General features: G+C 51.3%; 1 protein-coding gene across 1 annotated transcript in view; it reads left to right on the top strand.

The window, feature by feature from the left end:
* zdhhc17 (zDHHC palmitoyltransferase 17) overlaps positions 1-13,213 on the top strand; it is a gene marked incomplete at both ends in the record, with an annotated part of 42,796 nt that overhangs the window by 24,765 nt on the left and 4,818 nt on the right. The window contains 5 exons of the mRNA XM_080537569.1: positions 2,257-2,399; positions 2,905-3,053; positions 10,138-10,244; positions 11,940-12,002; positions 12,209-12,302. Coding sequence (XP_080393695.1) covers positions 2,257-2,399; positions 2,905-3,053; positions 10,138-10,244; positions 11,940-12,002; positions 12,209-12,302 — 556 coding nt within the window. The remainder of the gene's footprint in view (positions 1-2,256; positions 2,400-2,904; positions 3,054-10,137; positions 10,245-11,939; positions 12,003-12,208; positions 12,303-13,213) is intronic.

Here is a 13,213-nt window from a genome sequence, read left to right as displayed (position 1 = left end):
ACACACGTACACACATAAAGCACACACACACATAAAGCACACACACACACACACACACACACACAGTTCATACATAAACACACACATACACACACACATACACACACAGTTCATACATAAACACACACATACACACACAGTTCATACATAAACACACACATACACACACAGTTCATACATAAACACACACATACACACACAGTTCATACATAAACACACACATACACACACAGTTCATACATAAACACACACATACACACACAGTTCATACATAAACACAAAGCATACACACACACACACAGTTCATACATAAACACAAAGCATACACACACACACACACAGTTCATACATAAACACAAAGAGCACACACACAGTTCATACATAAACACACACACACACACACACACAGTTCATACATAAACACACACATACACACACAGTTCATACATAAACACAAAGCATACACACACAGTTCATACACACACAGTTCATACATAAACACAAAGCATACACACACAGTTCATACACACACAGTTCATACATAAACACAAAGCATACACACACAGTTCATACACACACACAGTTCATACATAAACACAAAGAGCACACACACAGTTCATACATAAACACACATACACACACACACACAGTTCATACATAAACACATACACACACACACACACAGTTCATACATAAACACACAGTTCATACATAAACACAAAGCACACATGCACAGGCGTTGTGTCTAGAGAATCAGAACGGTAGCACTCTCTCCTGGTCATATTAAATCTGTCCTTAAGCTGTTTGACATTAACAGTCCAGATGAAACACCGGACACACGCTTTTCACAGTCCACCTGAGACCCCCCCCATCCCTCCCAAGTATCCAGACTGGATGAAACCCTGATGTCACTGAGATCAAACTGTTCTCCAGACCCAGCAAGGACACACACACACACACACACACACACACACCGGTTAGGCCAGGTCTCCCTTCCTCTGTGTTTTCAAAGAACCTTCTGTCAGCAGGAATCTCAGCCTTCTTGTAAATAAGCCCCTTCAGGGAGAAATTACTGCTTTCTTGTTCACACGACCGAGACTAACACGCAATCTACCTCCCCTCTGGCCTGCGTCCCTGGAGGTGGTTGTGTGTGTGGAGGCTAGTGATTACCTGCTGTCTGAGACCAGTCCTTAGGCGTAATCAGTGCCTCCGCCGTTGCTCTGTAGGGCAGGAGGATCGTGCTGTAGCGGTCGCTAGTCGACACGTGACTTGGTGTTTTTGACACGTTTTTGTTGTTGATTAACCGTTCTTCTTGCGTGTCTTGTTTTTTTTGTCGTCTTTCGATGTGGTGTACGCTGGACTGTGATAGGTGATCAAGGTACATCTCAGTGTAGATGTTCCAATAGGAGACCGAGACCCCACCCCCCCCCCCCCCCCGTTGATGTTCTAGATGAGGTTGAGTTACGTGTCACCCTGCCCTTTGATGTTGAGACAGAGACCGTTACTTAACTAGACAGTAGATGTTTAGACCACTAGGCTAGGCTAGTTCCCCCTGCCATAGTCAAGTTTGCATGATCCCTGACTTGTGATTACAACCTCTCCATCTCCCCCCCCTCCTCCTCTCCATCCCCCCCCCCCTCCTCCTCTCCATCTCCCTTCCCCCCGCTCCTCCTCGCTCCATCTCCCTTCCCCCCCCCCCTCCTCCTCTCCATCTCCCCCCCCCATCTCCCTTTCCCCCCCCCTCCTCCTCTCCATCTCCCTTCCCCCCCATCTCATCTCCCTCCCCCCTCCCTCCTCCTCTCCATCTCCCTTCTCCTCCTTTCCATCACCCCCCCCCCCCCATCTCCCTTCCCCCCCCTCCTCCTCTCTCCATCTCCCTTCCCCCCCCTCCTCCTCTCTCCATCTCCCTTTCCCCCCCCCTCCTCCTCTCCATCTCCCTTCCCCCCCCCTCCTCATCTCCCTCCCCCCTCCCTCCTCCTCTCCATCTCCCTTCCCCCCCTCCTCCTCTCTCCATCTCCCTTTCCCCCCCCCTCCTCCTCTCCATCTCCCTCCCCCCCCTCCTCATCTCCCTCCCCCCTCCCTCCTCCTCTCCATCTCCCTCCCTCCTCCTCTCCATCTCCCTTCCCCCCCCTCCTCCTCTCCATCTCCCTTCTCCTCCTCCTCTCCATCTCCCTTCCCCCCCCTCCTCCTCTCCATCTCCCTTCTCCTCCTCTCCATCCCCCCCCCCATCTCCTCTCCTCCCCCCTCCTCCTCCAGGAGGTGAGACAGAAGGTGATGCTGGGGACCCCCTTCCTGGTCATCTGGCTGGTGGGCTTCATAGCAGACCTGGACATCGACTCCTGGCTCATCAAGGGCCTCATGTACGCCGGCATGTGGATCACGGTGCAGTTCCTCTCCAAGTACGTCACACACACACACACACACAGTTACCCCCCACCCTACACTCCATTACCACGGCCATCTGGCCCTGCGTTGCTAGCACCCCTTCCGCTCTTGCGTCAGAGTACGTCGGCCTATCAGGAGAGGGCGTTCCGTGTGTCTGTGTGTGTGTGTTGACATTCACAGGCAGTCTTGGGATATTTACCCCCCGGACAAACACGACAGGTCCTACTAGTCTTTGTTGTTTACTCAGCGGGTAGACAGGTCAGCAGGTTACGGCCTGGTGTGTTTTCCTCTGTCTGGTCGACGGCTATTTAGTTTACAAAGGGTCGGCCTTGTTTGTGTGACTGAGTGTGTTTGTTTGTGTGACTGAGTGTGTGTGTTTAGGCCCTGCAGTGTCTCTGAGAAGAAGCCTTGACACAGATTGATGATTTTACTGCCGAGTTCTGTCCCTAATGCCCTTCTCTCTCTCTCTCTCTCCCCCTCCCTCCCTCTTTCTTTCTCTCTTTCTTTCTCTCCCCCCAGGGCTTTCTTTGACCACTCCATGCACAGCGCTCTACCCCTGGGGATCTACCTGGCGACCAAGTTCTGGATGTACATCACCTGGTTCTATTGGTTCTGGAATGATATCCTTTTTCCACCAATGGGCTGTCTTGTCTGTCCCTACAGTTTCTGTATTGCAAGCGTGATACTTTTCCCCCCCGAGGGCGTAAGAGGCGACTCCTACACTGAACACTATGATCTATGGTTTGTGTGAATTCCTCCCGCGTTGTAATTAGTTCATTAGGGTGTCAGTCAAGCTGCTGCCTCCTAGCCCCGCACCCGTGTGCTCCTGTAGCCCACAGAGCAGCCAGATGGGCTTCCCCCTGCTCCATCTGCCCCCCCCCTCTCCATATTACCCAGAGTGCAGTGGAGTGTGTGAGCCCAGATAAAGAGCAGTCACCTGTTCCCGTCTGTAGACTAGAACCACAGGCAGCGTTCTCCCTCCTCCAGGGAGGTTCTGGTACTGTGTGTGAACTCCCAGTTCTGTGTGTGAACTCCCGGGCCGTGCTTTCCATCAAGTCTTGTCTGACGAACACGGTGTGTTCCCTTTGTGGTGGGAAGATGTTCTGTTTAAGATTCCCTGCATAACAGCCACCCAGTTATGCGTGGCTTATGACCTCTGAGGCCCCTCCTCCTCTGGTGCAACACTCTGTTATGTTCTGCTCTTGTTGTCTTGGCGAGCATCAACAACCTTATCGTAACAACTCCTACGCGGATATCACTTCCAAGGGTTTCTTCTAGCGTAGAAAGCGAGACGTCATTTTGCGCGAGGGGGGGTGGGGTGGAAGGGGGATGATTGACGCACTTTCTCTCCCCTCGAAAACCCTTTCAAAGGACGGTGAGATGAATCGGATCAACGGTCTCCTATCTCAGTCTGAGACAGGGAACTGGAGCTCCGCCGTAAGAATCCCTCTCCCAGTGAACTACTGGACCGTATCACTCTTGTATCACTCTCCCCCAGTGAACTGGAGCGTATCACTCTCCCACACCTCCCCAGAGGGCGGCGGCCCAAGTCCAAACAAACTTGGGTGTGACAAAGTAGGGCTGGGGTGCGTACGTGCGTGAGAGGCTCTGTCACGGGCTCTGGGAAATTGGAAGAGGTGTGAGGCTCGGGGGAGGGAGATGTGAGATAAAGGAAGGAAGGGGGGAGGGTGGGGGCTGTTGGAAGGGGGGAGGGTGGGGTGGGGGCTGTTGGAAGGGGGGAGGGTGGGGGCTGTAGGAAGGGGGGGGGCGGGGCTGTAGGAAGGGGGGAGGGTGGGGGCTGTAGGAAGGGTGGGGGGTGGGGGCTGTAGGAAGGGGGGAGGGTGGGGGGGGGGGCTGTAGGAAGGTGGGGGGGGGGGCTGTAGGAAGGGGGGAGGGTGGGGGGGGGGCTGTAGGAAGGATGGGGGGTGGGGGCTGTAGGAAGGGGGGAGGGTGGGGGGGAGGGCTGTAGGAAGGATGGGGGGGGGGCTGTGTTGTTCTACCATCACAGGTGTTCTGGAGGGCGGGGTCACTGAAGGTTAAAATGTTGTGCTTGTTCGGTGCAGTGCTGTGAGCAGGGAGAAACATCATTGGACATCACCTAGAAAACAGAAGAGTAGGGATGTGACTCAACTCACCATTCACAATACTGGGTTCACAATACGATTTTCTCACGATGTTTTTTTTTTTTTAATAAAATTAGTTTTTCAGATTTTATCCCTTTTTTCACCCAATTTGGTAGCCAATTGAACCCAACCTAGCATCCAATTATCCCCTGCCTATTGCGAGGGATCCGCCGCACGACCCCGCGGCCGGCAGTCCCAGAGGAGGCCGCCAGGCAGACTAGCTGACTGGCTCCTCGAGCCCAGCACCGTTATTCCAGCACCAGACGGGGGCGCTGTTGCGCGACGGATCCTTGTCCGGAACTACTCCTATACCCCCCTCGGGAGCGGCCGCCCAATATGCCGTTCCCCGTGTGTACCCTGGCCATATCCGGGTCTGGCGAGCCGGGATACGAACCCCGGCCCCGGTGGGCAGCATGCACTAGTGGCCAGTGCTTAGACCGCTACACCACCGCGGGGCACGATGTTTTTAACAAAATGAGATTGCAGACAAATTATATGACTGAAAAAGATTATTTTGCATAGTGCACTGTTGTCGCCCCATGCTGGCTCTGTGTTTTGCCTTTTGGGTGGTTTGGTAACCCTAGATGATCTTCATGACATCACATGTTCACATGTACACAAACTCACAAAAGTATAAAAACACAGCTCGTAAAACACCACTAAAATATGTTCGCTCGTAATGCCGCTTCTCTCTTCAAATCTTCGCAGCTCTCCATGAGCGATGTACTTTGAGTTACCGTAATAACCATACATGTGTAGAAAGCGCAGCTTCTCCGCTTTCAGGAATTTGTCTTGATTTTTCCTCTCGCATTTAGTTTTACGGTAATGAGACCGAGGTGTGTAAACGCTGTTGGTTTTTAAGGGTTTAAAAGTAGTATCGCGATTCATTTTTCATTTCACCGATTTGAATCGTCTCATATTTGTATCGATAAAACTGTCTCGATGCATCGTCGTTACATCCCTCCAGAAGAGTCTGTATGAGCCGCTCAGTCCAGAGATGTAGTTACTGGACTGTGTGTGTGTGTGTGTGTGTGTGTGTGTGTGTGTGTGTGTGTGTGTGTGTGTGTGTGTGTGTGTGTGTGTGTGTGTGTGTGTGTGTGTGTGTGTGTGTGTGTGTGTGTGTGTGTGTGTGTGTGTGTGTGTGTGTGTGTGTGTGTGTGTGTGTGTGTGTGTGTGTGTGTGTGTGTGTGTGTGTGTGTGTGTGTGTGTGTGTGTGTGTGTGTGTGTGTGTGTGTGTGTGTGTGTGTGTGTGTGTGTGTGTGTGTGTGTGTGTGTGTGTGTGTGTGTGTGTGTGTGTGTGTGTGTGTGTGTGTGTGTGTGTGTGTGTGTGTGTGTGTGTGTGTGTGTGCGCGCGCGCGCGCGCTTCGGGAGCCGTGTGTATGACGGCCTTTCTGAGCGCAGGCTGTTGTGCACAGCTGCCAGGTCCAGACCTAATGAACACACACACACACACACACACACACACACACACACACACACACACACACACACACACACACACACACACACACACACAGAGCTAGTGAAGGGAGTCCTCAGGCTCAGTGTGTTTCTCTGGGCCAAGATGGCCGCCACTCTAACTCTCCTTTCAGTTAATCGAAAAAACTCCCTTAACCCATTTGGAAAACTGCTAATTGCCGAGGGTGAAATGGGATGTTTCTCATTTATTTAAGAGCTTTAATTATCTGCCTCATTTGACTGCTGATGGCTGGGGGAAAGGACGGGTTTCTAGAACCCATTTCAAGTTGGAAGATTTTGCTTAGTTTAGGAGCTGCCTTTTCCTCTGCCGTGGTGGTGTGTTCACCCTGGCCTCAACCAGTGGTGTAGTCTAGTGTTTTCTAGTGGGTATACTGTGATTTTTCCCTCCCAGCCTCATGATCTGTGCATGATAGTGCTGCATTTTGGCATGTTTCATGTCGCATCTCCCCCCGTTGATGGTATATGACGCTATAGTCAGTCCCAATGGTCCAAAAGTCAAGTGCTTCGTAACACAGACAGGGTGAATTTTAGGAATGAAAATGTGAAAGTTCTGTCACAAAACGCCGTTACGTATCCTCACACATTTTTAAGTGGGTATATGGAAATCCTTGGCCTTTCCTAGTGGGTATACGGCATAGTCCTGCGTATCACCTAGACTACACCACTGGTCTCAACCGCTTTTCAAACAGGCGCTCCGTCCCCCAAACTGTTTGCGTGTTTGTGTTTTTCTCCAGGTGTTTTTCTGTCTTTCATGAAAACATGCATGTCTGTGCGCAGGTCCTTTCTTGTGTGAGGCGGCTTTGCGGGACAGGTTCTCCCAGTCTCTCCTCTCCCCCCCTGCAGCCATTGGGCACAACCGTCACTCCTGTCGCCTATATTAGATTTCCCTTTTCAATTCCTTTATTTATTTATTTGTTGTTGTTGTTGGTTTCATCTTTCTTATATTAGACTGTTAGACACATTGTCGACTCATTTACATCTTGGCATTTAGCAGACGCCTTATTCCAAAGCGACTTACAATCGATACATTTGACTAAGCAAGTGAATCATCAATCCACCAGTCGTAGCAGGAAGAGTAATCCAGCTCAGGCCCGAGGCCGTTGATAGAAGGAAAAACCTTCTTCTATCACCTTCTTCTAAACATTTTTATTTTTTTTTACTCAACACACTGACATAGACGGCTGTAGATATGACCACCTTCCTCCAGTAGAAACAAAGCTCTGCGTCTCTTAGAGGACTGCAGCAAGGGGTTGGCTGGCTTTGCAGCTTTGCTGAGTCATAGTAACAAACCTGCCTCTCAGACAGCCACTGAACCTCTCCAGGAAGTGAACCGCGTCTGTTGACGGTCAGAGTCTGGTCCAGCTGTGGTCGCGGGGCGGCGGTCGTGTCGCAGCCACGTGGCGTCTCTGTAATAACAGCCTGGGGGAGCTGGACGACCTATTGTTGTCTGGGCTGTGTGTCTGCGTGTGTTTCCAGGTGGGGGCTTGGCTGTGCAAACCCCCCCTGTGCTGGGCCGCGGTTTGAAACCAGATCAAGTGTCTTCGGGCGGAGCAGCCGAGTTGTTGTTCTCAGTCCCAGCCCAGATTTTCTCTCTCAAAGGACTCAAAGGGAGCGGAAAGCTTCTCTCTCGTGAAAAGTAGTTATAAGCGAACGGTTTTCCGCCACGGTTTTTCTTTATTTGTCTGAAATAGAACGGGAGGGAGGTTAGAAGAAAGGAGAAGAGTTGCACGTTGACTTTGAGTGTAGAGATGGGCAGCGAAGCACTGAACGGGATAACCGCAAGTCATAATTATTATGAAAACAACTGGGGTTTTCTTTTTTTTTTAGGGAGAAAAAGACTATAGAATTCCTAAGGGTGAATCTGCACTTTGTGTTTTGTGTTGTTTTCAGACAGAACGCTTTACACTGCAGAATGTGCCTTGTAATTTGGCCTTGTAATTTGCTCCTCTGGGTGAGGACATTCAGTTTCCAGTCTGTGCGGTGACTTGCACAACAAAACAACAAGACACCGACCGTCCACTCAACCCCCACCACACTACAGATTACCCATCATGCTCTACTCTACACCCAAACACTGTTACAACTACACTCCACCTAAATCAGCCAGCGTCATAAATCCTGCTGAGTGTCTGTGTGACCCTCATATTTACCATTTTAGGTATTAGAGGTGGGGGTCGTGGTATGTAATGTCCCCTTCTGCTAAGCCATTCAGAACATTAAGAGGAGCTCTGGGGAGGCCTCTTCAGCAGGCCACAGGGGAAGCATAGAAGTGTCGCCCGTATGAGAATCTCCATTGATCACTGTTATAACCTCTGGCGCCATGGTGACAGTACCCCCGCTCGTTGATTTAGCGAAGCGATAAGCGGCTCCACGCAGCGCTTCATCTCAGGAAGTGGCCGCACAGACACCACAGAGGAAGAGGTAATTTGCCGAGCCCAGATATTTATTTTTATGTGATAATTATGAGGATTTATCACTGTGTTCAGTCCTCAGAGACTGGAAGCACTAGTACAGTTTGGCTGTGGCGCAGGAGGTAGAGGTTGGTGGAGGTAGAGACTGTGGCGCAGGAGGTCGAGGCTGGTGGAGGTAGAGGCTGTGTGTCAGGAGGTAGAGCCGCCGTCTAATGATCGCAAGGTTGGCAGATCGTCGGTTCAAGTCGATACCCGGCTGGCCACATGTCGAAGTGTCCTTGGGCAAGACACTGAACCCCAAATTGCTCCCAGTGAGCGGGCCGGCCGGCGCCTTGCATGGCAGCTTGCCGCCATTGGTGTGTGAATGTGTGTGTGAACGGGTGAATGAGAGGCCTTTGTAAAGCGCTTTGGATAAAGGGGCTATATAAGTGCAGTCCATTTACCATTTAGACTGTACAGTGCATTAGACCACTAGTGGTGGTCTTCCCAGGTGGGGAACTCATGACCTTCTGATCACCAGTCCAACTCACTATCCACTAGGCCACCACCATCCCTTAACGGTAGATAGGCAGCAGGCATTACCTCAGTGACACAGTCCGTAATTATAATCCCTAAGCATGGAGTTGTGAAGTCCCAAGTACCTTTTTTATTTTTATTTTATTTTAAGGAAAGCAATCCCTTTTTGTGAGCCATCGTTAACAAGTTACGCCATGCTCCTCCGTATGACTCAGCATCCGCAGTGAGAGAGGAGGCACAGCCACGTTCCACCCAGTCAGGTCGGAGGTCACGTCTGTCTGGCGGTGATGAGGTCACAACCACGCAGCGTCAGAGCCGGCCCAGCCGTGTGTCTGGACCCAGACTATTAAACCCTAAACCCTAAAGCCTGTCCTCTGAGAGCTGTGACCTAGCCTAGCCTCCTACTCTGCCAAGATGAGAACTTTAAAAAAAGTCTCGTCCCAACCAAGTCCATTAAACTAGATGTGTTTGGCTCCAGCTCTGTGGCTGAAAGCTGACTGCACACACACACACACACACACACACACACACACACACATACACAACCACACACACCACACACACACACACACACAACCCCACACACACGACACACACTCTCACACACACACGACACACACTCTCACACACACACACACACACACACACACACACACACACACACACACACACACACACACACACACACACACAACCCCACACACACGACACACACACATACACAACCACACACCACACACACACACACACACACAACCCCACACACACACGACACACACTCTCACACACACACAACCCCACACACACACGACACACACTCTCACACACGACACACACTCTCACACAACCACACACACACACACACACACACACACCCAACCACACACACACACACACACACAACCCCACACACACGACACACACATACACACACACACACACACACCCACATACACACACACACACACACACACAACCCCACACACACACACGACACACACTCTCACACACACACACACACGATCACACAACCACATACACACACACACACACGACACACACACACACACGATCACACAACCACACAACCACATACACACACACACACACACACACACAGCGGACTGCTTTCAGCTTGCAGCTCTCTCGTTCCTCCGTGGTTCCCACAGCTGCCTGCCTTCCTTCCTTAACCCGCCCGGCAGCACATCTCCCGTTCGTCACAGTCCACCTGCCCTTCCTGCTGAACAGCGTCGCTCTCTTCTACAACTTCGGGAAGTCCTGGAAGTCCGACCCCGGAATCATCAAAGCCTCGGAGGAGCAGAAGAAGAAGGTAAAAGACCCCCTGTGACCCCCCTCCTCGCTATCGCATGCACACCACCACACACACACGACCACATACACCACCACACAGATGATCACACACACACACACACACACACACACACACACACACACACTCACACAACCACATACACCACCACATACACCACCACACACACAACCACCACACACACAACCACCATACACATGACCTCACACACACTCACACAACCACACACACACTCACACAACCACCTACACCACCACACACATGACCACACACACACACAACCACACACACACACACACAAACAGCTAATTTGATTTAAAGCAGCAAGCGCAGTATTAAAGTATTCAAATTAAATTAGAAAGCGGGACTTACCAGACTATACAGCCACTTACTCCACTTCCGGCTTCCTATGGTCATTGACCCTCTTCAGTCAGATGACACATGCTAACCCTAACCAGCTACGTCATAGCCCTCGCTGCCTCTGTCCACTGCTGATTGGTCAGTGGTAGTGGTGGTGTCTGCCTCTGTCCACTGCTGATTGGTCAGTGGTAGTGGTGGTGGTATCTGCCTCTGTCCACTGCTGATTGGTCAGTTGTAGTGGTGGTGTCTGCCTCTGTCCTCTGCTGATTGGTCAGTGGTAGTGGTGGTGGTATCTGCCTCTGCCCTCTGCTGATTGGTCAGTGGTAGTGGTGGTGTCTGCCTCTGTCCTCTGCTGATTGGTCAGTGGTAGTGGTGGTGTCTGCCTGTGTCCTCTGCTGATTGGTCAGTGGTAGTGGTGGTGTCTGCCTCTGTCCTCTGCTGATTGGTCAGTGGTAGTGGTGGTATCTGCCTCTGTCCTCTGCTGATTGGTCAGTGGTAGTGGTGGTGTCTGCCTCTGTCCACTGCTGATTGGTCAGTGGTAGTGGTGGTGTCTGCCTCTGTCCTCTGCTGATTGGTCAGTGGTAGTGGTGGTGTCTGCCTGTGTGTGAGCCCCTTGGCTCAGAGCCAGAGGCATCCACACTCTCTCTCAGTTCTCTCTCTCTCTCTCTCTCGCTCCCTCATTAGCACACACCAATGGACTATAATGTGGGGGCCTCCAGCTCTTAACGGCCCTAAACTTCCCCATTGTGTGATTGATGAGCGGGCTAAATATAGCCGTGGTGTTGACTGTACAGTGCATTAGGGCCAACCAGAGCGTGGTCTGGGGCCGGGCGTAGGGATGTTCTCCCCGAGTCAGGCCCTGGCTCTAGCCCCCAGTTCCCATGATCTCCCTACCTGCTGCTGTCGGAATTACATTTGATACATTGATTAGTGATTAGGTACTGTACGTCTAAAAGAAAGCTTTGAATACCACACTAATTTGTTCTCTCTCTCTCTCTGTCTCTCTCTCTTTTTCTCTCTCTCTCTCTCTCTCTCTCTCTCTCTCTCTGTCTCTCTCTCTCTCTCTCTCTCTGTCTCTCTCTGTCTCTCTCTCTGTCTGTCTGTCTGTCTCTGCCTCTCTCTCTCCCTCTCTCTCTCTCTCTCTCCCTCTCTCCCTCTCTCTCTCTCTCTCCCTCTCTCTCTGCCTCTCTCTCTGCCTCTCTCTCTGTCTCTGTCTGTCTGTCTCTGCCTCTCTCTCTCTCCCTCTCTCTCTGCCTCTCTCTCCCTCTCTCTCTCTCTCTCTCTCTCTCTCCCTCTCTCTCTGCCTCTCTCTCTGTCTCTCTCTCTCTCTCTCAGACCATCGTTGAACTGGCAGAGACGGGCAGCTTGGACCTCAGCATATTCTGCAGTACCTGTTTGGTAAAAGACCCTTTTGAATTCCGCACTACCACAGGATAGACTTTGAATTAATTATAATAAGAGAAATCTGAGTGCCATGTTTTCTAACCGAGCATAGGTTAAGTACTGAAGTCTCTTCCGGGCATTGCAATCAATGAGCTCGCCTTAACTCGACAGTGAAAGCAAACCGTCAAGCCTCACAAAAACTAAAACTGTCTTTTCAACAGATACGGAAGCCCATCAGGTCCAAACATTGTGCCGTCTGCAATCGCTGCATCGCCAAGTTCGACCACCACTGCCCCTGGGTGGGCAACTGTGTTGGTACGTAACAACAACGACTCACCACTTTGGTATTCGGAATTTCTGTTCACAGAATTAGAACTTTTGGTTTTTTATATTGGTTCTAAATTCTAAATTCCATCCCTAAGAAGCAGCACATGGCTTAGATGAAAGGGAGTTTGCCGTGTGAATCCATTAGCTGCTCTGGCATCAGACATAGAAAGACCCAAGGTGGGGAGGCGGTTGGACTGGAGTTGAACTTGCTGTTTGTGTGAACGCAGGCCAGCTCCATTAGCTTGTGAAAGCTGCTCGCTTTCCCCTCTGCTGTTTGCAGTGCCAGACAGATAGACAACCTTAGTAAAGGAGCTGCTGCGTGTCCAGACATGAAGATGGAGGTGTGCTGAGGGAGGGTGGCCAGAGTTCCTGAAGCAGCGACCTTGTTGGTCCCTTGAGAAGCAGACAGGCAGGAGGAAGCTTGCTTGTTACTCGGGCAGCTTTGTGGACACGCTATGAGCTACTCCCCTGGGGGGGGGGGGTCCTCTCTGCCGTGTTCCGTCGGGTTCCGCCGGCTAACTGTGGGAAGTGGGCCAGTGGGGGGCGGGAGACAGGAACAGTGAAGCGGCACTGGGCAAGAAACTCTTCCATCATACCTCGTTAAGGGGCCAGGTCACACAGTTCATTCTGAGGTTCCTCTTCCTCTAGTTCCAATAGTGAGACAGAGTTGGAAGCATAAAGCACCACCAGACAGAATGTTTCCCATGTCACAGTCTGAACAGCCATGGCGGTGTTTGCAGCGTCCCCCTCCCAGCCACGTCCCTCCCATCAGTGTCAGACAGCCGCCTCGCACACCTGTTCACGTGTCTGAGCGTGACCACACAGACTGGTGCACTCGTTTGATAGCTACTTGGCCTCTGCAATCTTTTACTCATCTCTCTCTCTCTCTGTCTCTCTCT

The sequence above is a fragment of the Nansenia antarctica genome (assembly GCF_963989245.1).
Source record: "Nansenia antarctica genome assembly, chromosome: 8".
In the NCBI taxonomy this organism is placed as follows: domain Eukaryota; kingdom Metazoa; phylum Chordata; class Actinopteri; order Argentiniformes; family Microstomatidae; genus Nansenia; species Nansenia antarctica.
The sequence above is the reverse complement of the archived record's forward strand: the minus strand, read 5'-3'. Positions and strand labels throughout refer to the sequence as shown.